Genomic DNA, 27,986 nt, shown 5'->3' with positions numbered 1-27,986 from the left:
GTAGGGCACCTAGGGTGTTCCCGTTTGGTGAGCGTTCAAATGGAAGGGTGTTTGTACTGTGTGTAAAAGCCTGACAGTATCTGTGATGGTTTACGGCCGGGAGGCTTACTGTGCCTATAATGCTTCCTTTTTCGAGTCGTTTTATTTTTCTGCAAAACACACACTGAACGTACATAAAAACTGTTTTTTAAAACATTTCATGTCCCTTTTAATTACCTGTCCTCAGGCGTAGCTTACTGAGAAGCGTGTTTTCTGTCTATGAAATCGGTAAGATGTCTGGGTAGTAGATTCACCATACCGTTCAAAATTCAGCACGTTAAGAGGTATTCTTATTATTACTATGGTTAAAGGGATAGGCTACCTAAAACCTTTAGTGTGAACAAAGCTTGAGACATTTCTCATCGTTAATACCTGTTTGAATTAATGTTTGTTTGTGATTCGCCTGTTTGAAATTTAGTCTTGAAAGGCCAAAGGTTGGTAAAAAAGTTTACTTTTCCCCAAATGTACCAGCAAAGACACTTTTTGTGTGTATTCTGTTTTGTTGCACTGTCCACTCTTCTTCTTGTGAAATAATTTAATTGTCACCAATATGAGTTGATTTGCTTACGAGACTTGATTTTTTTGTCATCACGGATCACGGGCAAAGTCCCATCACGATCACAGAAATGGAAATTTCAGCAATCACGGTCACAGAAAGGTAAAAAAACGCCAATCACGATCACGATTTTAAACCCTTTGGGGCCGGCCCTCTATCCACAGTTAGAAAAAAGTTAGCCTCAGTGGCTGAAAGTCATGTTCATCACTGAGCAGTGGTTTTGTGGAAAATTCTAATTCCCCATATAATGAAGTTTCAGTCCTAATCTCGAAAATTTGCACGTTAAGACTATTTTTGTTTTGTTTTTATGTTTTGTTGTTTTTGGTCTCAGTTCTTACTCCTTGAACTTATTTCAGTATACGGAAAAGTTCACTTTGAAAAAAAGTGTAATCACTTTTAGAAGAACAAATTAGAGAAGGCATAATATGAACGTTGAGTCGATCTCGCATGACCCCCTTCGGTTCTAGAGACATAAAATAAAATAAAAAGTCCTCTGTGAAGGGGAGGACAGTAATCGTTTCAGTCTAATTAGACAAAAACAGGCAGAACGCACAAGGGACATAATCAACAGTTCCAGCTCTTTGGTGAAGGAAAGCAACGCCGGCAACAAACATGTCGCGCTGTATAAACCTCTGCCGATTTTCTGGTTTAGAACGGCGTTTTTACACACTAGGTAGACCGCCTCTCCATATTATCAGTAAGTTTCGGACACCAACATGTATTTGTTCTGGTTGTGATCGTTGCACGAGGAAAATCTTTTGGCATATTGATTTTGCGAACATGGTGACAGAGGTCATAGTCTGAAGTTCGTGTTGTCTTTTTCGCCCTCAGGCTCAGTGTCAACAGTCCGTCCATTCTCATGCATCGTGCAGACAGCAGAATGTATTATCGATAGTTAGCACACATTAAGAAGTGGCATTTACATTAGTTTTACGGTTACTGTCACGTAAAGATGGCGATTTGTAGTAGTTATTATCCACGTGTATTTACACTGCCGATTCTGGTACATGCGATACATCATACACGAGTCAAAGACTAGAAACAAGGGAGGCAATTTCTCTGCACAGTGAAAAAAAAGCCCCAAAAAACACACACACACACACACACACACACACACACACACACACACACACACACACACACACACACACACAAATTTAAGTAAAACAATCTTACAAATGTATCCCCACCTCAGCCTCTTGTCTAATCATCCCCACCATATTCTGTGATGCATTTTTCGTTTGTTTGCAGAATTAGCACCACCTGCAACTACAAGTACAGTACTACTTGCAAGATGCATGGGAAGTCAAGTACCAGCACACTGGAAATCACAGAAGCTCGTTGCATACGAAACAAAATCGCACCACGACTTTCTTCCTATTCCAGAAGGGCCTTGGCAAGAATATCACAACCAGCGCAATAAAAAATGGACAATCATGCTGATTGGCAGCATGGCATTTTTGGGGATTACAATTTATTCTGTAAGACAAATTATGACTTGTTGAAGTGAAGCTTTAGTGCAACGAACTAACCAACATAAAAAGAAACAAAACAATGTCATTGAAGTAGAGTAAACTATGTTACAGTACATGTGTGATCTTCTACCAGCTGCATACATGTTACATGTATGTTATTGTTAAAGTGTTTGAGTTTGAAAACTCTTTGTGAATACTTAGGCCTAAAAAAAAAATAGGTGTGGTTACGGTAACCCGACCTACCCTATTTTTGGGGGCCGACCCTATAACTTTTTATTACATTTGTCAAAAAAATACCCAGAACAACAAGTAAACGAGTGCAGAAAACGCAATGAAAACGAAAGCGCCCGAGTCGCACACTTATTTCCCTGTCAAGTAGGTTTAATTTGTACACATTAGAAAAAAAAGTAAAAAAAAAAAAAGTGATTGCCTACCTTCCTACCCTATTTTTTTTTGGCTATGTTACCGTAACCACACCTATTATTTTTTTTGGCCTTAAAGGTCTGGTTTTTGATACAAACAGTACATCACCAAACATACATGATACATGTATATGGCCAAGAATCTGTCAAGGAGTCTAAAAAGTGTTTCTGCATTTCAATACCTGAAATGAGTAAGCCTTAAAGTCATGAGTGACTCAAGATGAAATGGTTTTAACAACAATTATAAACCTTTGAACACATTATTTCCCCCAATTCCTATTTTCCCAAGTGAAAACTGGAATTTCCATCTCCGCTGAAACTGGATTCCCGTTTGCACTAGGGCAAACTGGAATTCCAATCTTCACTAACAAATATCCAGTTGAGATGAGAATTCTAGTTTGCTCCAGTGCAAACTGGAATTCCAATCTCCACTAGTGCGATTCGGAATCTCACTGGATTCTCATTTCCACTGTGACATATATATATACATGTGTCTTCACGCAGTGGTCACATTTACTGATTTAGTAGTGACTGGAACTTGAAAACATATAAATTGAATATTGTATTGCTTACAGAAGTTTTTGTCTTGCCACAGATGTACCAGTCAGGAGCATTGTATCTGCACGACTTCAGTGACTATCGCAACTTCAAACCAGATTTCAACAAAATTTCGGGCATCCATGGTGAAGGATGGACACCTCCTCCTCCCGCTCCTCCTCATGCCAAAGCTGAAGAGGAACCAACAAAAAAGAAAGAAGGTAACAAATTTTCTATGGAAGTCTGAACTTCCAAGCTATATTTCCAAATAAGTGTTCCTTTACTTTTGTCTTTATCTCTGGCGGTTTTCATTTTTAGATTTAAGAATGATTTCAAATGGTTCTCCTTTTCCTTTTTTGTTTCCCTCTTTTCTTTTTCCAGATGGATTAGATGGATTTGTTCACTGTTTTGTAGATAGAATAGTGCAAATTACATATTATACTGGGTGTAAAGAGGAACTCACTTTTTATATTATTCACGTAAACATTGTAAATGTAATGCAGGCTTCTATTAATTTTACTCATTTTTTTTAAAAGGTACAGCCACATGTATGTATTGCATATTTCTTGCAGTTTCAGTTTTCCATTTGAACGATTTAACAATGTCTTTATATTTTAAAAAGGCACATACAGTAAAAGTACTAAAACCTCCCACTAATGACCTTGAAAATGTCCAGAAAAATTGGTTGTAAAAAGTAGGGGTCTTTATTGGGAATTTGAGGGTAGAATTTCGACACAGGGGAGGCAACTTCTTCTTGAATGTTTTCTGTCAGTATCACAGCTTTCTCTGCTTTCCCATCTGTTGCGAATAGACTCTTGGTCTTTAATCATTGATTGAATCTGTTGGGTTTTTTCCACCCCAAGACTCTTTGTGATTCCGTTTGCGGTTTCACATTTGTTGCTTCTTTCTTTGACTTACTCTATCTTCCAGCATTAAAAGTTTCCATTGTTTTGTTGAAATCGCAATGTTAACACCACCTCTCAACGATTTAAAATGAAGTTGAACTATGACAAAACACTTTGACAGACAACACCTCACAAACCCTAGTCAAGAGAAGTGTTTTTTAAATTTATTCAGGATAATTCATTCACTCAGTAGGCGAGCACACAATGATAGAATAGGTACACAAACAAACACGCGGCACCAGCCAAAACGAATGCTAGCGGGGTTGTAAGCAGAGCAGCATCCACTCTTTCATTATTGAGTTGTTGACGGTCCTTCAATTGTGAAAGCAAAAGGTGAGATGGGGACAGCCGCAGGCCACTAGATTTGCACGCACTGCTGACGACCACACCTGACTCATGACAATCCGTGTATCAAATGTCGGAACGTGTGCAGGGAAATTACCAACTTTGACACTTGCTGTTAATAAGGTGAAAGTCGTTATTGACCCTTTTTTGATAGGTCGGTCTTCTGAAAAAAGAGGGCGTCGTCATTCCGTGATTAGTTATGGTGTAAAAGGCACCTGTGCCCAGGAAATCGGTCAGGAAACGGAGGGGGTTGTTTTTAAGAGGGATCGTTATGGGAGGTTCCACTGTACTTGATACTCAGGGATGGCCAAATCATCAGCCCGGTCTAGTGAAAATTCTGGTCAAATGCAACACTTTTGGTTGTATTATTTAGTTTCAAAGCATTATAATCACTACAGATGCAGTAACTAAACTGTGGTATGAACTGGGCCAGCGACATTTCTGGCGGGCTAGTGACTTTCCTGAAGTTCTCACCGGCTGGCGAGTTTAAATTTTGAGATTTCAAGGGGAGTACTTTCCAGCGCTAAGTGCTCAGAATAGATCAGTTTGTCTGGATTTTGTCTGAAATTACAAGCCTGGGATACAAACGGAATTCAATTTTCTTTTCAGCTCCTCCACCATCAGTGACAAAAGAAGAAGCAGCACCACCACGCAAAAAAACCAAACACGTTCCAACCCACGCACCTTACCTGTTGATTGGAGCAGGCACTGCATCATTTGGTGCCTTCAGATCCATAAGAGCTCGTGATCCACAAGCAAAAGTGAGGCTCTCCACTCTTTACTGTGTGTATTGGTGTCTTGGTTTGTTTGTGTGTAGCATAAAATGGTCGGCAGCCCTTTATTACCTTTTTTTTAATAATAAAATCAGATTTATAGTACCGTATTATCGGGACTATAAGGTGCTTCGTTAGAAAGGGCGCAACCCCCACTTTCAGGCTTAAAATGAGAAAAATCCACACAATAAGCGCCTCCGGTTTATTGGCCGCACATCAAAGGAAGAATACAGAGTGGAATTATTTTTGCTCCCCATGTGCTGTGAAATCAAAGGCAAATGCATTGTAATAATAGCTGGTTATATAGCCTGGTGACCTCAGGTCAATGATCCTTACTTTTCAGCTGAGACCAGCGGCCTGCCATAGTTTACAGACACTGACCTTCTTACCCTGGGTCATTGACCAAGTTTTAACTATGAGACTGACTCCTTTGATGTCTGAGAGGAAACTCTGCCACAAGAGTCAAGAGAGGGAGTGTTATGTTTCTTTGTATAGCGATGTGGGTACATGTGTACTCTTATTTATACACAAGGCGATACTGGTCAATAGTGCGCAAGGGTTAAAGTTGAGGAAAAAAGTTGCACCTTATAGTCCCGAAAGTACGGTAGGTAATATAAGAGTGATATATGTATAGGTTACAACACGAGTGGTTTTTTATATGGCTTGTATTTCAGTCAAGACCCAGCGGATGAATATCATCGGGAGACACGAGCCTCTGGCGAGTGGCTCTCGATTGATATTCCCGCTGGGTCTTGACTGAAATACAAGCCATATAAAAAACCACGAGTGTTGTAATCTGTATATCCCATTCTACCATCAAACACAAAGTGTAGACTACTAGCGGCACTGTTGCGATCTGTGCAGGGTAAAACACTGTTGCCAGCGAGACTTAGCCCTTTTGCAACCTTAAACTAAGTGACCGTCGCTGAAAAAATAAAACGAATGAGTGCATCGATAAGTACGCGGTAACACTACTTTCAGACCATTTAAAAGCTTTAAGTAAAGGTTCATAAGTTGCAAGAAAGTAATGAAGTCGTATAGAAATTAATTTAGTTGAAGCGCACAATTCTTTTGTTTTGCGTTTCAGGTCGGCAGAACGGGCGAAACGGGTTTGGGACCCATTTGGCTTACTCGATTCAGAATCGATCCCACGTTGTTTTTCTCGAACGTGTGTAATTAGGCTTATTGACAGAGAAGCAAATTTTAGGGAACAAATATGTAGGTTTAGATTTAACCATTTGCTCCCTATTTGAAATGTATCTACGTGTTTTGCGAGTGTGTTTGCATGGATGAACTTAAACTGGTATGGGTGTGAGGAAAACGCGACCGACACGTCTGTCACCGCCGATTGATTGCATTTTGAAGGAATATGACTGGATTACGGAAAAATACACACATGTTAAGTTCTTGGATACCTTCATCGCCAATGTGGACTTACTGCAGAGCCAGGCAAAAGAGTAGACTTGCTCGCAAAACACGTGAAACAGTCGATGTTTGATAGCGAAACCCAACCGTGCCAGGTAAAGGACGCTTTTCGGTCTCGCTGCGCATGTCACCAGTGACAGTGTTGTTGCTTTGAGTTTGACTAACAAACTCGAAACTGTCATTTAAAACATGAGCCAAATGTGTATTGATTGTGTGATTAGTCTATGTGACAGGGCTTCTATTATCTGTGCTCCCTAGCTTCTGTCAGTTCCCACACCGACACTGCCAGAGAAACTGAAGACGCACACCAAAAACACACTACCGACAGATTCTCAAAAGTCGTCTGCTAACGATGCAAGGGGAGGGTACTCGTGTTTTTGTTTTGGTTCGCCAGCATCTGGTTATCTTGTAAGTTGAATGTTCGTTTATTTCGACCTGCATTGCTTCCATAATGAAAGAAACGTTTGCTTATTGCATCTCATACATCAGATCAGTTCTGAGATTAATTTTTGCGTGCAACTGATATGGTTTTCTGAGCCGTGCAATACGATTTTGGAACTTCATACAAATGTGTCACATTGTTCGGCGCGAGGTCAAAGGTCGGGAGGAAAGTAGTTCTTTGCCCAAATCGGAATCTGCACTATCATATATTTTTTTGGAGTCCATGATGTATTTATTGAGCTATAAAAATACAACATATATACCCATACTGAAGTAACAGAGACAAAGAAGGGAGGTCATGGGATATATATATATATATATATATATACACATGTGCAAAAAAAGAAGAGATACTTATACATATACGGTATAAGCTAGTGCACCATATTGGTTGAACAGAATAAACTTTTGTTACAATGCAGGGGTGTTGCTAGACATTTTCATGTTGGGACATTTGGCCGAAACTGTCAGAAAGCTTTAGGACATCTTGGAACATTTTCGGCCATTATTTTGTCTCATACAAAGTCACCGCAACATTGAAGCACAAGACTCAAGAGGGGAACACCAATACATACAATCATTATCTTAGGAACATAGATTACAGGGGCGGAACAGTTAAGCCAGAAGGGGGAGGGTACAACCTGGGGTCCAGGGTCCCGTTGGGGGGTCTGAGGGGCAAAGCCCCCCTGAAGCAGAAGAATTTTAGCTATTTTATAAACAATTTGTGGCTTATCCTTGATTTTGAACTAAACATGATCAACTGGTGTCAGCAGCCACTCATTATTTCTTTTAAGAAATTTAACAATTAGTATTAAAATTTAAATAATGGCAATTTATCTTCACTGGTCTAATATAGGTCCATTCTGATATTTGCTCCCGACATCATATAGTATGGTTAGAAGGAAGACATATCGCATACTGTGACAATTAAACAATTAACTCTTCCCCCGGCTTTACAGACAGAATAAAAATCAAAAATCACAGACATATTTTTTGTTTGTTTTTGTTTTGTTTTGGGGGGGGGGGGGGGGTCCTGAACCCCCGTAACAACCCCCCAATCCGCCCCTGGATTATATGTTGCTTACTGCAACTGAAACAATCAGCTTTGCTGATTTAATTACATCAGACACCAGTTCTCTGAAACTTTTTCAAACCTTTAACTTTAATTTCTTGAAAGTAAAACTCTTCCATAAGTTCCAATCTTGTGTTAATCTTGACAAGCCTTGGGAAACATGACTGGTAAAACACCAATAAAAACGTGTAGGGTGAGCCATTTTGTTTGGAAACCACGATTTGGAGGACGCTTTTCATTCTCTGGCTCAGCAGATGTCGATTCGCGGTGACTATCGTCTGCTGTGTCGTCTGCTTCGACCGACTCGACAACACGTACTACCACTCAAACTGACACTGTCCACATTCGCGGTGTTCCTGTCATTTTGTCTGGAATCACTTACCTTGGCGAAGGGTAGCAAACCTTGGCCAATTTAGTTTTTTTCTTTTTTGGTTGCGACATGATGTTCAAATCCAAATCGAAAGCACTGACTGATTGGTAAACTATCGCGAACCGGCGAACGCAAACGCTGAGAGTGTGGTTTCCCTTGTCCAAGGGAAACCACTCTGGCATCTATATTGTTTGGCACTGGCCACAGGCGGAAGGTATCGTTCACTGGACCACTACTTACATAGAAAGACTATGTAAGTAGTGGTCCAGTGAACGATACCTTCCGCCTGTGCACTGGCTTCCGTTCAAAACATTGATGTTTCGTTTTTGGTATTCGCGAAGGAAATAAACGTCAGTCAGTTGACTAAGTACATCGGCAGCAGTTTTAGCAATCAAAGCCTGACCAATAAAAAAAACTGGAAAAACTTTGGCCGATTTAGGAGAATACTCTTCGGACATTTGGCCGATAGGGACATGAAAGTTTCGGCCAAAGTAAAAAAAAATCGGCGATTGGCCGAAGGGCCGACCCAAACGACACCCCTGCAATGATTTATTTTTATATAAAAAATTGCTTTAATTGTAATGATTATCCCTTTTTTTTTTATTGTTTAAAGGTGTTGATAGTCACTGACGAGGAAGAGACCCCCTACATGCGACCACCTCTTTCAAAGGAGTTGTGGTTTAGTGACGACAAGGCTGCAGTCCGGCAACTGAGGTTCAAACAGTGGAACGGCAAGGAGAGAAGGTAATCTGCATTTCTCTGGAATTTTCTTTTGCAGTTTTGTTTTGAGTTACGTTTTCGTCTATCAACAGAAGAGTGGATCGTTTCTTCAGTGTACATTTACATATATATAAACTTTTAATGTTGGAAAAAAAAAACCCCGTACTTATTCTCAAAGGAAAGAATGATCACAAAAATAAGAAGTGGAGAATTGAAATATTATTCTGAATCAAAACATAACACTTTTTAAAACATGCAGGGTATATCTGCACCACTGTTATCATATGCATCATAGGTGATTCGTTAGCAAGGAAGAAACCCCCCGCGGGTTAGGGGGAGTCCCATATTGGTTGGGACGAGAAAGAATTTACCCGATGCTCCCCAGCATGTCGTAAGAGGCGACTAACGGATTCTGTTTCTCCTTTTACCCTTGTTAAGTGTTTCTTGTATAGAATATAGTCAATGTTTGTAAAGATTTTAGTAAAGCAGAGGTGTTGGGTCCTTTGTACTGGAAACTTGCATTCTCCCAGTAAGGTCATATATTGTACTACTTTGCAAGCCCCTGGAGCAAATTTTTGATTAGTGCTTTTGTGAACAAGAAACAATTGACAAGTGGCTCTATCCCATCTCCCCCCTTCCTCCGTCGTCATATAACCTTCGTGGTTGAAAACGACGTTAAACACCAAAGAAAGAAAGAAAGAAAGCAAGGAAGAAGGGTATTTGGTAGGGGGAAGGTTGAAGAAGGGGGATGAGAAACATGAGCAGGGTTGAAAATATTCTTTGAGAATGACACCAACAAATGAGCACATCTGTGAAAAGGTACGCAAAAGTTTACTTTCAGCCCAAAAGCTCAAAATAAATATTTTCATGCAAGCTTCTGTTGATGGTCAATTTGCGGATCATAGCAGCAGACCATCTGCTGGAAGTATAATGTTTCAAGGACAGTAAACTTCACGATGTCCAGTTTTGTTTGTTGAGGTTAGGATGGCATTTGTTTGTGGAGCATGTGGTCGTTTCAAAGTAGTATTTACTTGTGTCTTGCACTTTTTCAGCCTCTACTTTGAGCCTGAGAGCTTTTACCTCACTCCAGACGAGTTGGAGAAACAGGAAAATGGCGGTGTAGCCATTTTGAAGGGTCTCAAGGTATGCTTGCTTTTTGTCTGTCACTTGTGAGTTTGCTCTTCGTGAGCGTCTGCGGCTCAAATACTTTATCACCTTTCTTTATTGGCATCCATGTTTTTATATATGTGTGTGTGTGTGTGTGTGTGTGTGTGTGTGTGTGTGTGTGTGTGTGTGTGTGTGTGTGATTCATATGTGCGGAATGCTTTTTCTTAACAGTCAATTAAAGTTTCCGTCTGTTCCGTTGGGTACTTTCATTCACTTTGAGTCATTTCAATTGTTTTATAACCGTTTCTCCATGTGAAGGTGTAGTCTGGAGTTTGTTCTACACTATGACATTAATATGTTGAGTTATACAGTTCTACTGCTAATACTAACAGAAATCTTCAAGTGACGATTTTCATTATACTGTAATTTTTGGACTGAGTGTCTTCACTGGTAAAGTGTCTTCACTGTTAATGCCAAGCAATTAGATCCATTTTACACCTCCTCTTCACATTATAAAATCCTTGACAGAGTTGATGCCACGCCATTGTGATAGTCAACACAAAATGTCCTCCTTTTGCATCTTGTATCATTTCAAACCCTGAATATGACTTTTTTGTGTTCACAAAGGTTGTAAAACTGGATGCCTCACAAAAGAAAGTGCTGCTGAGTAACGGGTCAGAAATAACATATGACAAATGTCTCATTGCAACAGGTAAGGTCAATTTTACATCTAGTTTAATCTCCTTTTAATTCTACTTCGTGTTCTCAGGGGTACACTCCAGGATTTAGCCTTAAAAAAGTTGAACAGCCTTTAAAGAAAAACAAATTTTAGACTTCACACCACCTCTGCCTGTTGAACTGTTTCTCCAAATTTTTGCTTTATATTAGTTGCTTAGTCTTTTTGTGTTAGGTTGTGCTTGTGTGGCTTTGACACACAGTGTTCTCAAATGCACCTCTGGTCGTGTTTTTTTTACTCACCTGAGTAATCAGTGAGTCTTATTATTAATGAGTAGTGTTTTGTATGGAAAGCCGGATAGCTTGAAGATAATGTGGACAAACTTCTGTGTGATCCATGTATGAACGAAAAAGAATGCCCGATACTGAAATGTGTCAACATGAATAAAATTGCGTTCTTTTGTTGTTGACACTGATATTGACTGTTTGACTGAAACTTGGTGGCTCTTTTGATGAACTGTGTTGTTATATGCTCAAGCATTCTGGAAGGACTGGGTGGCCGAGTGGTAACGCACTTGCGCTCGGAAGCGAGAGGTTGCGAGTTCGACCCTGGGTCAGGGCGTTAGCAATTTTCTCCCCCCTTTCCTAACCTAGGTGGTGGGTTCAAGTGCTAGTCTTTCGGATGAGACGATAAACCGAGGTCCCTTCGTGTACACTACATAGGGGTGTGCACGTTAAAGATCCCACGATTGACAAAAGGGTCTTTCCTGGCAAAATTGTATAGGCATAGATAAAAATGTCCACCAAAATACCCGTGTGACTTGGAATAATAGGTCGTGAAAAGTAGGATATGCGCCGAAATGGCTGCGATTTGCTGGCCGATGTGAATGCGTGATGTATTGTGTAAAAAAATTCCATCTCACACGGCATAAATAAATCCCTGCGCCTTGAATATGTGCGCGATATAAATTGCATAAAATAAAAAAAATAAATAAAAAAAAATAAATCCCTGCGCTTAGAACTGTACCCACAGAATACGCGCGATATAAGCCTCATATTGATTGATTGAAGGACAGAAAAAAATGATGCGACTGAATAGTGAGCCAAGTAATATTGTTCTTATTTAGGTGTGTTATGTGTGTTTTCCCATTTCAGGTGGAAAACCAAAGAATGTACCATTGCTGGAGAAAGCTGGTGGAGACGTCATGAAGCATACAATCACATACCGAAATGTAAGTAACTTTTGTGAACAGTTCTTTGTGTGCTGTGCCCCTCTGCATTGCCTGTCAGTGTCAGTGCAGCGGGGAGTATATGAAAGTTTTGCTCTTTGTGCTCTCTGTGAATATATTGTTAACTTTCTATGCCAGACACAATTTCACTTCTAAGCTTGGCGATCAGTATGGGGAAGTTAATTGTGGACGTTGGACAACATCTTGTAGAATCCCAGCTAAAGTGGGTAAAGGGGAGAGATTTTTGACTCACATGCGAAGCAAAAGTGAGTCTATGTACTCACCCGAGTCGTCCGTCCGTCCGTCCGTCCGTCGATCCGTCCGGAAAACTTTAACGTTGGATATTTCTTGGACACTATTCAGTCTATCAGTACCAAATTTGGCAAGATGGTGTATGATGACAAGGCCCCAAAAAACATACATAGCATCTTGACCTTGCTTCAAGGTCAAGGTCGCAGGGGCCATAAATGTTGCCTAAAAAACAGCTATTTTTCCCATTTTTCCCATTTTCTCTGAAGTTTTTGAGATTCAATACCTCACCTATATATGATATATAGGGCAAAGTAAGCCCCATCTTTTGATACCAGTTTGGTTTACCTTGCTTCAAGGTCAAGGTCACAGGAGCTCTTCAAAGTTGGATTGTATACATATTTTGAAGTGACCTTGACCCTGAACTATGGAAGATAACTGTTTCAAACTAAAAAATTATGTGGGGCACATGTTATGCTTTCATCATGAGACACATTTGGTCACATACGGTCAAGGTCACTTTGACCCTTATGAAATGTGACCAAAATAAGGTAGTGAACCACTAAAAGTGACCATATCTCATGGTAGAAAGAGCCAATAAGCACCATTGTACTTCCTATGTCTTGAATTAACAGCTTTGTGTTGCATGACCTTGGATGACCTTGACCTTGGGTCAAGGTCACATGTATTTTGGTAGGAAAAATGTGTAAAGCAGTTCTTAGTGTATGATGTCATTGCTAGGTTTAGTTATTTGACCTTGACCCTGAAGGTCAAGGTCATGTAAAGGTCAAGGTCAAGCATGTGAGTCGTATGGGCTTTGCCCTTCTTGCAGGGGTGTACCTTAACTTTTTTTGCTACCGGCCAGGGGGGCCGGTAAGTCAAAAATTGAACCGGCCCCCCAAAATCCCAATCGGCCCCCAACCTGCCGGGATTTCTTACAACCGCCCCAGCGGCTCGTCGCGTGCTAACCACATACACAAAAGACGTACATTCATACTTATAATGCATACATGTGGATTTGCACTACTAATAACTACCACAAACACACACAAAACTTGATGACTAAAGTGCTATGTTTTAATATAATGATAATTAACCTTGTTTTTATAAAGAATTTAAAATAAAAGCCGCCACAAAGAAACAAGAAATCAAAACCACATTCACACCCTGTCACACAATCACACACTAAACCTCACTAAAAGTTACCCCCTTTATGTACCCCCTACCACACAATTTACAAAGTAATTTACTATGGAACTCTACTTACCACATAAACACACACTACAAAAGAGTAAATCAGCATTTTTTTTAATTTAAATTATGTTTTTTGTTGTGTAAAACCAAGTATAAAAAGCTGACTACAAAAAAAAATTCTAAGTTGCTTTCTTGTTTTGTTTCTTTTTCTTTATGTCTGTGTTATTAATATTACTGTTAGATCAAGCAGAAGTATAAAAGTTGCATACCAGCCAAATTTACCACAGCTTAACAAGTCATAAATAATCAAAAGCATTATATTTCATTTCTATTTCCTAATGAAAACAAACAGATGTTCAGATTTCCTGATCCTAGAATTGTTCACAGGTGATCTTTATGCTTTTGATTCAGCAGAGTTGCATCCCTTGTCCTATTGTTGAAGGTCTGTCTTTTCTTCTTTATCACATATAGTGGATCGGGTTGTTTTTTTTTACTTCCTTAGTTGAAGGGAAATAATTGACAGCAGTAGTACTGTCACTACTTGTACTAAGTTGGTCAGCAAAGCTGGTGTTAACATATTTTGGAAAATGGTCTCAATGAGTATCCCTGCAGTCAATGACATAATTATACATTTCCCAGAAACTGGATCAGTGGTACATATCAGGCACATCAAAGGAAAAATACAGAGGGCTAGGGGGAATATGTTTGCTCTGGATGGGCGGTCAGATCAAAGGCAGATGCATTGTAAAAGCTGGTTGGCCTTGAGACCTGGGTCAATGACCGGTACTTGCAACCTGAACACAGCTGCCTGTCGAGACACTGACCTTCTTACTCGGGGTCAATGACCGAGTTTTTATCTGAGAGGAAACTGTTTTACAACATGTGAAAGTCTCTGAAGGATTGGTGAGCGCAGGATAAGATATAAGAGAGGGGGTGAAGTGAATAGCGCAAAGAGGGGGGACGAAGGGGGGTTTAACTATTTTGACTGCTGATGCAATCGCCAGCGGTTCATGGCACTGGAGGGGTGATGACACGGTCAAGTAAGGCGGAGGGGGGTAGCTGTCTAGCCAATGTGTAGTCCAAGGTAGTCCTGAGTCCTTCTGAAAGTGGGGGAAGGGGGGGCGGATGAGTGGGCAGTAGAGAAGTGACAGATTTTGAGATCGCCCGCAGAGATATTTGTTCGCCGGCCGTTCCGATTGACTACGTTGCCTAACAACTTTGTGCTTCAGCGAAATTTGAACTCGCCAGGCGGGCGATTTTAGAGGAATTTCGAACCCGCCCGACGCGATTTGAACTCGCCGGGGGCGAGCGGGCGAGCGCCAATATTCACCCCTGTTCTTGTTGTTTAATCTTCCAGGTCAGCTTATGTGCAGACCTGCTAGTGCCTTATCTCCCTTCGTGTGTACTCGCAGACACAAGACCAAGTACGCATGGTAAAGATTCTGTAATCCATGTCAGAGTTCGGTGCGGTAAAGAAACACAAAAAACACCCAGCACGCCTCCCCCAAAAGCGGAGTATGGCTGCTTTGATGGTGGGTAAAAAAGGTCGTACACAATTAAATCCCACTCTTGCAAAACAAGAGTGCATGTGGGAGTTGCAGCCCATGGACACAACTAAAAAAGAATAAAAAGAACATGCATTGAATATTTGATGATAACTATATTTTTCCTTTTGTTTTCAGATCAACGACTTCAAGGCCCTTGACAGTGCCACAGACAAGGCGAAGGCAGTGGCCATAATTGGTGGAGGCTTCCTTGGCAGCGAACTGGCCTGTGCCCTGGGCAAAAAGAGTGGGTTTCTTTTATTGATCTCTCAAGATTCTTCCTTAGTTTTAACTATGAAAACGTCTTTTTTTATGTCTGAGAGGAAACTCTGCCAGAAAAATGCATATCATAAGAGAGGGAGTACATGTTATGTTTCTTTGTATAGTGATGTGGGTCCATGTATACTCATCTTTGGCCATACACAAGGCGATACCAGTCAATAGAGTGCAGGGAGTTCAGTTGAGAGAAAAAAGTTGCGCCTCAAAGTCCCGAAAGTACGGTACAGCAGTCCCTGCAATGTACGGCCCCCGGCGTGAGCGGCCACCTGACATGTACGGACACATTTGCTCGGCACGGAGTGTTTTCCTTCTATATTTGCCCCCCCTTAAACGGACACCTGCAAAACGTGGACATGGACACTAATTTTCGGTCCCAACAGCAGGTCATACCTGCAAAGTACGGACAGACCATCATCAAATTTTCACCACACCAAAATCGATAACAGAGCAGTCCGGCTCTAGGTACAAAGGTCACAGCCGCAAAGGCGTGATGACAGTCTCTGTTAACTTGGGTGCACGTGTACCCATCAGGAGGGGGTTAATTTGGGTCAGGAGTGGAGTACACGCACTTTCTTGCTTTCAAATGCGAAGACACCAACATGAATCTGCACTATGCTCTTTATTCTTGTCTGTTGGACGTAAGCAACAGAAGCCACAGTCGATGAAGGCCCTCCGAGAAAGAGAGTGAAAAATCGGCCACCGTTCTCAGCATCGCGTGTCTGTGTGTAACCTCTTTCATTGACAAGATACTCTTGTTTCCCCGCAGCCTTGACCAGTGAGTCGGTTACCTAATCTGTGAACCCTTCAGTTGTGTTGCTTTGTCAAAAGTTAGACACAGTCAACTGGTTTTGCTCTGAGTGAACAGTGCAGCTGGCCTCAATTAGCCGGTGACCTCTGGCCACAGCACCAAACAGTACATGGCTGGGGGGAGGGAGAGAGAGAGAGAGAGGGGGGGGGGGGGGGTTAGCTGTCTAAACTCAGTGGGGTGTCCGGTGTCACTGCATGTCAGCAGGAAGAGCATTGGAGAGAAATAGAGAGGTGTACTCGTCCAAACAATTTCCAGGGATCAGTTGTCAGGGCTTAGGGTAGTCAGTGAGGGAGAGTGAGAGCGGTGTTGTGTACAGTGTATTTCCGACTGAAGAGTGAAAAGTTACTGCCACCAGATCGGCATGCAGTCAATAAAGCCAGACAAGAAGAATGATTATGACATGCGGCTCTATTTGCTGGTATTTATTCAAACTGGTTTTCAACGCTTATTCTCAAAAAGCATCTGCACACCTGCCTCTGTGCTGTGTTTGTGTGGCTGCTTCCGTATGATGTCAGTGCCTGGTGAGTGCGTTCACTGCCTTGAGGATTTATTTTATCTCTTCTTTTCAACACCATTCATACAAATCATTTTTTGCAAAACATTTAACAAAATATTAGGAGTTGAATGCTATTGTTTAGTAGCCACAAGAAGTGGTTAGCATAGACTCAAACATGTTGTGTGTGTGTCTCTGTGTGAGTGTATGGGGGAGGGGGTGGTGTGGTCACCCCTCCCGTGACCGGCCACCTGCAATGTACGGACAGGTTTGCTATGGCCCAAGGGTGTCTGTTCATGAGAGGGACTGCTGTACTTGCTGTGGTAGAATGATAAAAGTGAACATGGCTTGTTCCCTTTTTACACAGTAGAATCCACCATGTTTTTGGACCTTGCTTTCACAGATTTACTGTTCATAACCAATGTAGAGTTCCTCCCTTTTAAGATATAATTTTATTTTGATATTTTGTGATCTTAAAGAATACCACTGTATTTTTTTAAACAATCAGTATTTTAATGTTGATCATCAGAGACCGAAGTAAGCAACTAATGCTTTGAAATGCTGTATAATCTTGTTAGATATGATGATCTTTTTTTATATTTTTATCATGAGCCTTTTTCTTGCAGGCAAATCGAATGGCATGAAAGTGTACCAGATCTTCCCCGAAGCAGGTATAGTCTGAGCAACTATCTTCAAACAGAAAAAAATAACAAAATAGCAATATGTGTAAATAGTGTTTGTACTTCTGGTCATAAGTGTTGTTTGATCCTCTTGGGGCAATTTGCATCTGTTGCTGATTTTGAAAATGAAATAAATAATTTGCCGAAAAGTGCAGCATATTTTCACTGGGTTTTTTTTCAGCAATGATTTTGATATAATCAAAAATCAAAAATGGTGAGTTATGGTAACCTCTAATTTATGACAAAACAAAACAATCTGTTTTGTCATAAATTAAACTTCCAATAACTTACAATTCTTATTTTTAATTCAGAATTTTGCAATGTTAGCAGTCGATCTGGTTTTGGATTAATGATTTTGACAATCAAAAAACCAACCATTTATCTGCTGAATTTTGCTAAAGATACTGTAACACCTTCTAATGCTTCGCGTCTGCTATCTCTTTGACAACAGGCAACATGGGGCGAGTCCTGCCAGAATACCTGTCCAAGTGGACCACCAAGAAAGTGCAAGGAGGTAAGAATAGCTTGTTCAATGTAGATCTGTATACATGGTCTGGGTGGCCGAGTGGTAACGCACTTGCGCTCGGAAGCGAGAGGTTGCGAGTTCGACCCTGGGTCAGGGCGTTAGCAATTTTCTCCCCCCTTTCCTAACCTAGGTGGTGGGTTCAAGTGCTAGTCTTTCGGATGAGACGATAAACCGAGGTCCCTTCGTGTACACTACATTGGGGTATGCACGTTAAAGATCCCACGATTGACAAAAGGGTCTTTCCTGGCAAAATTGTATAGGCGTAGATAAAAATGTCCACCAAAATACCCGTGTGACCTGGAATAATAGGCCGTGAAAGGTGGATGCAGCGCCTAAAGGCAGTCGATCTACTGGCCGATGTGAATGCGTGATATATTGTGTAAAAAATTCCATCTCACACGGCATTAATAGGTAACATGCGCCTTGAGTCGCCTTGTGTGGTGAGATACGTGCGCGATATAAATCCTCGTAAATAAATAAATAAATAAAAATATAAGGACAGCAGTGAGAGGGAAATGTCTGAGCCAGTGAAGCACAAGAGACACTCATAGCCCTTAACGAACCAGGAAGAAGACAAAGAAGAAGAAGAACCAATGTGCAGTAATTTCATACAGCTGTATAGAAGTAAATAAACGTGTGTGCTGAAAGGAACTTTACCAATTGTGGTGAGTCTTTCTGTGTAAACCGAATAAAGATCTGTATACTTCTGAATCATTTGGCACTTAAAGCACAGAGACCTTTCCAGCATACAGACATTTTACAGTACAGTTACTATTTTTTCTGCTCAGTGTTACATGTATTTCAATCAGGATTGAAAAGAAATGAAGAGCAAGTGAAGGAAGTGTCCAGAAAAAAGAAAAACTGTTGAGAGAGAGTTGAAAAAAACCCAGCACTCATATAATGCTACAGACTAAGGGGCATAACTGGAGCCATCAACTCTCTGCCTCCTTCTGTTCAAAGCAGCAACTGGTTTTGTGCTGTTGTTGAGACGAGCAGTTGAATGGAGGTACCTTTCCTTGCAGAGGGAGTGGAGGTGATGACGCAGAAGAGCATCACTGCTGCACAGTACAAGGACGGCAAGGTGGTGTTGTCACTGAGCGATGGATATCAGGTAAGTGACATTTTCCGTATTCCCAACAGACTTTTTTTCTGCAGTCAAACCTCCCTTTGTAGACCTCCAAAAATCCAACAAATATCAGGTCTTAAAAAGGAGGGAGTCTTAAAAAGGAGGGAGTCTTAAAAAGGAGGGAGTCTTAAAATGGAGGGAGGGAGTCTTAAAAAGGAGGGAGTCTTAAAAAGCAGGGAGTCTTAAAATGGAGGGAGTCTTAAAATGGAGGCTGATTTACAGAGGTTATCAACAGAAAATCTGAAAAAAGCAATTAAGTTGTTAAAAGGGGGGGGTTCTACTGTTCTTCTTTAGCCTTTCTATTTTTGCTTTGGTAACACCTTATGAGGTTGTGTTTGAGTATGGGCCACTTCAGCGGCTACATTCTGTATTCTTTAACGTGTTTGTAACATTTGCTTTTGTATAAACTACATAGCACCCACCTGATGATTATGTCTGCTGTCGCTGAACAAATACAAGATCTTTGATATGTGGAAATACACATATGCAGATGATGTAAATAGTGCTGGTCATATTTCATGCTGGGCATTTTACTTGAAACAATTTGCATTGCTTTTACATAACATGAGCTTATACAGTGCGCCAGAAGACTCTAGTGCAAATATTAAACCTGTTTTGATCTTTTCAGTTAGGCTTGTCATACTTGCAGAACTTGGTAATTGTTTCTTCGCTTCGCCAGAAGACTCCAGTGCAGATATGAAAACTGTTCTGAATTGTGCTTCCAGCATATAAGTCTCAAGTGATCTTTTCTGTTTGGCTTGTCATACTTGCTGTTTGGTAAATATTTCTTGGCTGTTACAGGTGAAGGTGGATTATGTGGTTCCTGCAGTGGGTCTGGAACCCAACGTAGACCTGGCACTGTCCTCAGGCCTGGAGGTGGATGAAGAGCACGGAGGATTCCTCGTCAACGCAGAACTGGAGGCCAGAACCAATGTTTGGGTGGTGAGAAGCCTTTAACTCATAGCAACATAGCTGTTGTGGAAATCAGAGTATAGAGCTGCTTCCTACGGGAAAAGGATAACAGGGGATAGAGTTTCACACTGTTTATGCATGTTTGTTTGTTTTTTTGTCTGCATGAAGTCTTCAAAAGTGCAATTCTGATAGAAATAGCAGGCTAAAGGAATGGGAAGCTTGATTGTTTGTTACAGAAAGGTAATCAGAACGGTGCTTGGTGGATGAAAAGCTCACAGTACGGTGTGATTAAATTTTCATTTGGGAAAAAATCTGTGTTTTCTGTTTTGCTGCAGAACTTTGAATGCAAACAGTTAATCACTTACACTTGCAATTCTGATCACAAATGTCAAGAAAGGGGACAGAAGTTGCACAGAGGGCAAACAATTAGCAAACATAATATGGTACTGTCAAATTTTCAAAGTTCCCCATCACTTGTCACCATGTTAACACTATAATTTGTTCTGCTTGCAGGCCGGTGATGCAGCCTGTTTCTATGACATCAAGCTGGGTCGACGAAGAGTGGAGCACCACGACCATGCTGTGGTCAGCGGTCGTCTGGCGGGAGAGAATATGACTGGCGCTGCCAAACCTTACTGGCACCAGTCCATGTTCTGGTAAGTGTGGCAATGCTTTGATGAGAGATCTCCCTTTTATAGTCATTTTACAGAACAAAGAAAGAATGATGCTCAATGAATTAAGTATTGGTTGAAAAAAATATCGAACTAGCTGACTGTTACCTGAGAAAAGTGAGTTTTCTTTCGGGTCAGTGAATTAAAGAAAAAAAAGGTGTCCATACAAGTATGACCATGAGTTTGTGAGATTCATCTAGCTGATGTATGCTACATTTAAAAAAACAAAAACTTGATGCATCATGTTACATACAGTAGATGGGACATTGTGGATAGAGTGTAATTTCATGTTGGTTTTGGATGCAACTACGTGTATGGCCTTGTTTTCTCTTGCCTTTCCACAGTGGGGCACTGCGGTTATGAAATTAAAGGCCCCTCCTGTTTTTGGAACCGCAGGAGCTTTCTAGTTTGCTGTTAGGTAGATTTTTGGTTCCTCTTTCCTGTCATGCTCTCTTTTTCTTCATGAATTCTTTTCTTTTTTCTGCCTTCTTGCTCATTCACCTGTATTTTTTCCAAAAATCTCTTCTCTTGCCGCTTGTCTCGCGATTCATGTATAGTTTAATCTGTTAGTGTTCTGATGTAAGTCCAGCAGTAGATAGGTTAAGCCTATTTTAACATACTGGAAACTGGTAATCTTCCAGTAGGTATTAATTTAGTTTTACTAAAGCCTGCTGGGACACAAGCAATGGGTTAGTGCATTTGTAAACAGGAATCGCTTGACAAGTGGCCCCCTTCATCCCCCCCTTCCTCGTCCTGATATGGCTCTGCGTAGTCGGCTGGACGTTAAGCAACAAATAAACAAACAAACAAATTCTCTTGCCTCCTCTCAGGTCAGACCTGGGTCCAACCATCGGGTATGAGGCCATTGGTATTGTGGACTCTTCACTGCCCACCACTGGCGTCTTTGCCAAGGCAACTGCAAGAGACACGCCACAGTTTGTTGTAGAGGCCACTGGGGAAGGCCTGCGCTCCGAAACTGAGAGGGTCAGTAAAGTATTTGTTAGTGTGCTGTCTGTGTCTAACTTTGGCACATGATTTTCATCAGTTAATACCATCATACATAGTGGATGCTGAGAAGGGAGCGAGTCTGTATGCTGTGAAATTATGCAACAGGAAGGCTTTTCTAGTCCACATTGTGGAAATCAGTACGTCAAGCATATTACACTCTTTCAGTGGAGGCTAAGGAACTCTAAAATCCATGCATGTAAAGTAAGGGAAAAATTATGCCTCTGACCGAGACAAAGAAACATCAGAACGTTCAGCACCAACAAAGTAAAGGAGGTAATCTCTGTCATCCTAGTTCAGACCCAGTGAACACTGTAATTGATTTGACTAATGTGCTTGTGTTGATTGTGGTCTCCCCAGGATGCGGAAACAGGTGAGCCAGCTGCTAGCAAAGACCCCAACTGTCCGCCAGACCTTACCAGTGAGAGTGATGAGTTTGGCAAGGGGATTGTTTTCTACCGCAAGAACAACATCATTGTTGGCATTCTCCTTTGGAACACCTTCAACAAGATGCCCATCGCCAGAAAGGTTTGATTGCTTAATTCTCCTCTGTGTGTGTAGCTATGTGTTTGCAGGTTTTGTGAAAAACATCGATCTATGTCTGTACAAAAAGTAAACACAGAGGTGCCTTGTGGTGCATGTGTGTTGGTTCACAGCCGTTTGTAGCTGGGGGTCGGAAAAGCGGAATTTATGTCTATACAGAGTGAGCTCAAAGGTGCCCTGTGTGCGTGTTCACGCAGTAAGCAGGGATCTAGGTCCATACGGAATGAGCACATAGGTGCCATGTCGAGTGTGTGCGTTCACAGCCGATTGTGTGTGGCACAGTAAACAGTGGTCTAGGTCTTGACAGAGAGGGCCCATAAGTGCCTTGTGTGTGTTCACAGCTTTTTGTGTGTTACGCTCACAGTAAACACTGAACAGGGATCTAGAATCAGAGAATCAGAATGTTTTATTCGCGAAAACACATGTTTATAGCGAAAGGGTGTTGTGGGGTTGGGATGTCGAAGTACAAAGCTTTCTATATACCGAAGCATGCACGATCGCGCAGAGTTCTCGCTACTGGAAGTCCGATAGAGAGTCCACTGCATTTGTCAGAGTCAGGGATACCTTGACTCACACTGCACACCAATACCATGCATCATAACATCATGATTTGATCAGTCCTTCAGTCTTTTGTTTTCTTCCCTGTGGTGACAGATATTGTGTGACGGCCCTTTTCAGCATTAGAGAACCAAGAATGAAAACATCACGGTGTTTGAAACTGTTCATCCTAAGTAAAAGCGGACTACGCGAGACACTATTCTCAGATCTTCTTCCAGTTCTTCTTTGTACAATTCAGCGTACCGATCTTTGCTGATCGGGGGCAATGTCCGAAGACACGACATGGCATGTTTCTGAATCTTGGTCATGTTGTCTGACTGATCGAAGAACCAGCGTTTACGATCTGTGTTGAAATCATACATGAGCACAACATCATCACTTTTGCAGTACAAACTCTGGGTGCCAATATGTTCTTCAAATACAACAGTATCAAAAGATTCATTTCTTCTTCTATCGCGGAGAAGTCTTTGTTTACGGCGGTCTCTCAGTTCACTAGCCAGCAGCTTGATGTGTCTGATGTCAATACCTCTTTCAGACGTTATCTTTTCCATGTGTTCCAGACTCTCACTGTTGTCGTCTGTCTGATTTACCGCACTATCATGCGAACAGTCTTTGGTCTGCCAACCACTTGCGCCCAAACACATGGTGTCGTCTCTATTGTTTACATGTTCCTCTCCACTGCGCCTAGTGTAAGTGGCAGGCGGTGGGTCTGTCTCACGTGCAGAGCGTGGCGTGTCAACACAGGAATGTGTACTGTCATGTTGTGACGGAGGCATGAACTCAGGGGTGGCTAAAAATAGACCGCATGGCGAAGTATGCCTACTGTCAACAATGTTATCACTTGCCTTATTTTCTTGTTCCTGTCTTTTGTTTGTTTCTGTGGAGCACTGTGTCACAATGTTTTCTGTTCTTGTTTCGTCAGTCCGTGAAGTAGCACGCCTGTCTTCTGCCCTTTTCTTGTCGCGGCGTATCTGTGACGGGGGTTTGCGTCTCCACGCGCCCACTGGTAATGTCGGCTCGCCATCTTGTTGATCTGCGGAGTTGAAGCGAAGCACGACGACAGGTTTGTCGCCTTCGCCCGTCACCTTCCAGGAGATAGAGCGTGGTCCGCGATAATGGTGGTCAGAATAGACTCCACAGTTTTAGGTAGGCCTAAAACTGACATCTTAGTGGCTGTTGTTGCTGAAAATGTCGAACTTTTGACACAGCAAATGTGTTCGTGTCTTGCCACAGCGACCACCGGAAGTCGACCGAACAGGGATCTAGGTCTATACAGAGAGGGCAGATAGGTGCCTTGTTGAGTGTGTGCATTCACAACTATTTATGTGGGGCTCGCAGTAACAGAAGTGCCTTGGTCATGTTCTTATTGTACCATTTGTAATGGCCTTAGAAAATGCAAATGACAGGCTATACAACTTCAGGTAAGAAAACACCATGGATTTCGCACAAAATTTTTTTTTGTGTGTGTTCGCACTGCACACTAGAATACGAACCGATTTGCACAAAACTTGCACGGTACCTACTTGAATTATTAAGGAATGCAGGGTGCAAATTTCGTTATGATATCTGCAGAAACAAATTCATAACATCAGATTTTTAGGACCAAGTGTTGTGGCGCCAACGTTAATGGTCGGAGTAGCGTTACACACATGTGATCAAAACTATTCCTCCGATTGTCACCACATTTGGCTGAAGTGTCAGAAAATTACTCCTCTGTGTTTTGTTTCTCCAGCTTTTTGACAAATGCACAAACAGGTTTTTTTTGACGAGCCCAAACAAGTACCAAATAGAAAAACCATAACAAAAATGACAACTTTCTTCAGAATTCTTATTCAGAGGAATAAAATGTAAAACAATACATGAACAAACATCGTGCCAAATTTTATGACAATAGGTTGAATAATTTTGAAAATATCCATGTAACCGCAACGCATGCTACGAAAAACGTGATTTTGAGAAAATCACGCTTGAAGTTGAAAGTAAGTTTACGGTGGTGTATTTTCAGTGACAGATAGCATATCGTCATCGCACAACACTGTGACGTGTCTCTGATCCTTATCACCTTGTCATCAGCTTGCTCAAAACCAGCAACAGCAACTGTTTGTGTTACTTCGTTATTTTCTTTTTGTGGTTTGTCCAACTTTTCGTATTGGGAGGTGGCGGCATGTAGATTCCCGAGAAATCTGTGTTGTGTCTTCCGAGAGCAAACATAGCAATCCGTAAACTTGACGCCGCGAACACTTTTTAGACCTACTCATACCAAACTACTGTAATCGTAGCACAAGTTTGCAGATCTAAAACTGTACAAGATATGCACATGGCATATTTAGATTCAGCCCGCAAATGTACTATACAAGACACGCTCTGTTTTGCAAGTGTGGCTTCTTACCCTTTCACACATCAGCCAATCAAAAACAAAGTTACCCACTTTCGGGCGACAGTAGGCGAACACAAGCAGCGTATGTAGATCTACAATTTGACACTTGAATCATCTTCCAAAGTTGTTTTAAACGAAAGTTATGGCGATTTGAAAATAATGAATATATAATGAGGCCAGAAATGATTCCAAAGCAATTAGTACAACAACAACAAAAAGTTTTAAAAAAAGTGCCTTTTGCCAACAATTCACATTTTGGCAACTAAAAGAACATAGATGAAAGTGTGTCAGTGTCAAAACCCCAAAACACACCTATCAACAATTTTTGGTTAATTTACATGGGGTTTCCTAATAGTTAATAGTTAATGAGTAAAAAGATACAGCATTGAGTTTGGGAAGTTACTGGAGCGTTTTGGTAGAGGTTACAACAGACGATAAAAACAATAGTTACTAAGATTCGAGAAAGCTACTTTTGCTGTTACCGGCACGGTTGGCCTAGTGGTAAGGCGTCCGCCCCGTGATCGGGAGGTCGTGGGTTCGAACCCCAGCCGGGTCATACCTAAGACTTTAAAATTGGCAATCTAGTGGCTGCTCCGCCTAGCGTCTGGCATTATGGGGTTAGTGCTAGGACTGGTTGGTCCGGTGTCAGAATAATGTAACTGGGTGAGACATGAAGCCTGTGCTGCGACTTCTGTCTTGTGTGTGGCGCACGTTAAATGTCAAAGCAGCACCGCCCTGATATGGCCCTTCGTGGTCGGCTGGGCGTTAAGCAAACAAACAAACTTTTGCTGTTTACATGACAGTTTTATCTCAGCTGAATGCTGTCATATTTGTGGCATTTTCAGCTGTAGTTTAAAATTTATGAGTGGGGGGTTGTGAATGAGCATCATCCTTCTTCTCACCGCCACCATTGTTTCAGATTTTGCGAGATGGCGCAGAGAACGAGGACCTGTACGAAGTGGCCAAGTTGTTCAACCTGCATGAACCAGATCCCTCACCAGCACCCAAAGAAGAAGAAGAAGAGTGAACTGTTAGAAAAGAGTTTTGAAATCTTGTACGCAATTTATCACACCCCAGATTCAATTGAATATCATCATGGCCGACACAGGAGAGCAGCTACTTTGTGATTGTGTTGATTTTGATTGATACCCTGGAAAAGGGTGTTGCATGTGATTTGACAAGTGTTGTTTGTATTGGACATATGTAAGAGTTTGAGTGCTCATATAGCTGTAATCTTTCAAAAGGTAGTGTTTTTAATGATATACATGTAATTGGAAAAGGTTTGTTTTTGCTTTGGAAATGTAAAGGTGTTAACTGTCCATGCACATTTGTACTTTGCAACTTGAAACTCTGAATAACATGTATGTAGGTGTTGAAGACACTGACTGTTGTGGATTGTCGCCAGAACTCTTCTGCCAAATTGATGACCAGCTTCAAAGATTGATATGTCATGTCTTCAAGCATTTTCTCTAAGTTACAATGCTTTATTGTTAGAAAGCCCTACAAATATCAATACAGGAAAACTCTTGTCAATACTGTAATTGGGATCTAGCTTTACCTCAAATGCTGCGGTAGTCTAGTCTCATTTCCTTTCATTGCAGGAGCAATACACTGTGATAATTGTTCTCCTGAAGTTGGTTGCCAATACCCTGGTATGATCGTATAGTCAAGATCACAGGAAAAAGTACACGAAGTAGAAATTAATGTAGAAGCTTTGGTAAACTTGGGATTGATGGTTTTGAAAAGCAGCGAGCTTTTTAAAGGAATGTGGGTATATTAATGATAGTGGTTACCACACTTGTTTCTGACCAGTAAAAGATAGGGAAGGTGTGCCGATTTTATCCTAGTGCCTTATGAAGAACTTGCCAACAGACATTGATGAAGTTCGATGTGAGTAAGGGCAGAAAGTAAATATGTGGGGAAAAAAAATAATTGATTCTTATGTTACTTCACTTGTGTGTGACTGTGGAACTGCGGTGTCTCTTAACCAATCTTTTCACATTAACAGGAAATTCGGCAGATCATTATGATATTTATTGTACTACCATGTACTGCCATTAGTGCAAACGATGAAAGTAAGTATTTTTAATGATTGTTAATGCTGTTAAGTTTAAGGCCAGGATCTACGTTTTGTACCATGAAAATACAGTTTTTCTCCAAGTCATTTGACCACAACATCCTTGAAACAATTTGTGTTAAAATTTGGTGTGCATTTGTTTCAATAATAGCATATGGTCCAAAAAGAATTTGCTATGAGATTGGTTACCAAGTCAAAGCGTTGAATGGAAACGTTCATTTACGGATGTCAAGCTTATTTCAAAACTATTCATCAGAATGATTTGGATTTTTGCAGAAATGATAAGGTCTGGGGAAAAAAAGTTAGATACAAATTTTTCAATTTTTCAGAAATGTACATGTACCCACAAAAGTCAAAGGCAACATTTGATATCACTTTAACTTTATTTTCTAGAACTTAGCCTGTGGAACAAAACATCTATTAGCATGTCTAAAACATTTCTGTAAAAGTTCAAATCATTCCAATGAATAATTGTGAAATTAGCTTGACATTCATGAACATTTTCCGAATCATCGCTTTGCTTATTTCTCATTTAATAATTTGTACTAAGTCAATTTGAAAGGAAATATTGTTTTGGATCATATACCATTATTCTACATACTTTAAAGCAAATGTTCAACTTTTTACACAGAAGTTCTATTTCATGAATATTGTGGTCAAATAACTGTTCATGGTACACAACATAGCTCCTAGCCTTAAATGAGAATTTATTGTTTAAGAAGATTTTCTGTTGAAATAAATGTTGACTAAGGTATTCATTTTCATGCGATTTCTTATTTCAAGGTACATGTACTAGTACCTTTCCACAGGGTACTGCCTTTCCATGGTAACTCATTTCCATTTTCTCAAAAAA

The 27,986-nt window shown here is 41.0% G+C and overlaps 1 protein-coding gene across 1 annotated transcript; it reads left to right on the top strand.

The window, feature by feature from the left end:
- Positions 1-1,185: 1,185 nt before the first annotated feature.
- LOC138969116 (apoptosis-inducing factor 1, mitochondrial-like) lies at positions 1,186-27,891 on the top strand. Its single transcript, XM_070341824.1, has 17 exons — positions 1,186-1,292; positions 1,847-2,076; positions 3,088-3,250; positions 4,889-5,040; positions 8,974-9,104; positions 10,133-10,223; positions 10,815-10,899; positions 12,018-12,094; positions 15,217-15,325; positions 17,285-17,329; positions 17,790-17,852; positions 18,887-18,975; positions 19,792-19,932; positions 20,416-20,558; positions 21,404-21,557; positions 21,939-22,106; positions 25,976-27,891. The coding sequence occupies exons 1-17, from the start codon at positions 1,208-1,210 to the stop codon at positions 26,081-26,083; spliced, it is 2,034 nt and encodes a 677-aa protein (XP_070197925.1). The 5' UTR covers positions 1,186-1,207; the 3' UTR covers positions 26,084-27,891.
- The last annotated feature ends 95 nt before the right edge of the window (positions 27,892-27,986 follow it).

Source organism: Littorina saxatilis, linkage group LG6 (genome assembly GCF_037325665.1).
Source record: "Littorina saxatilis isolate snail1 linkage group LG6, US_GU_Lsax_2.0, whole genome shotgun sequence".
Taxonomy (NCBI): Eukaryota; Metazoa; Mollusca; class Gastropoda; order Littorinimorpha; family Littorinidae; genus Littorina; species Littorina saxatilis.
Note: the sequence above shows the minus strand (reverse complement) of the source record. Positions and strands in the feature narration are given on the sequence as shown.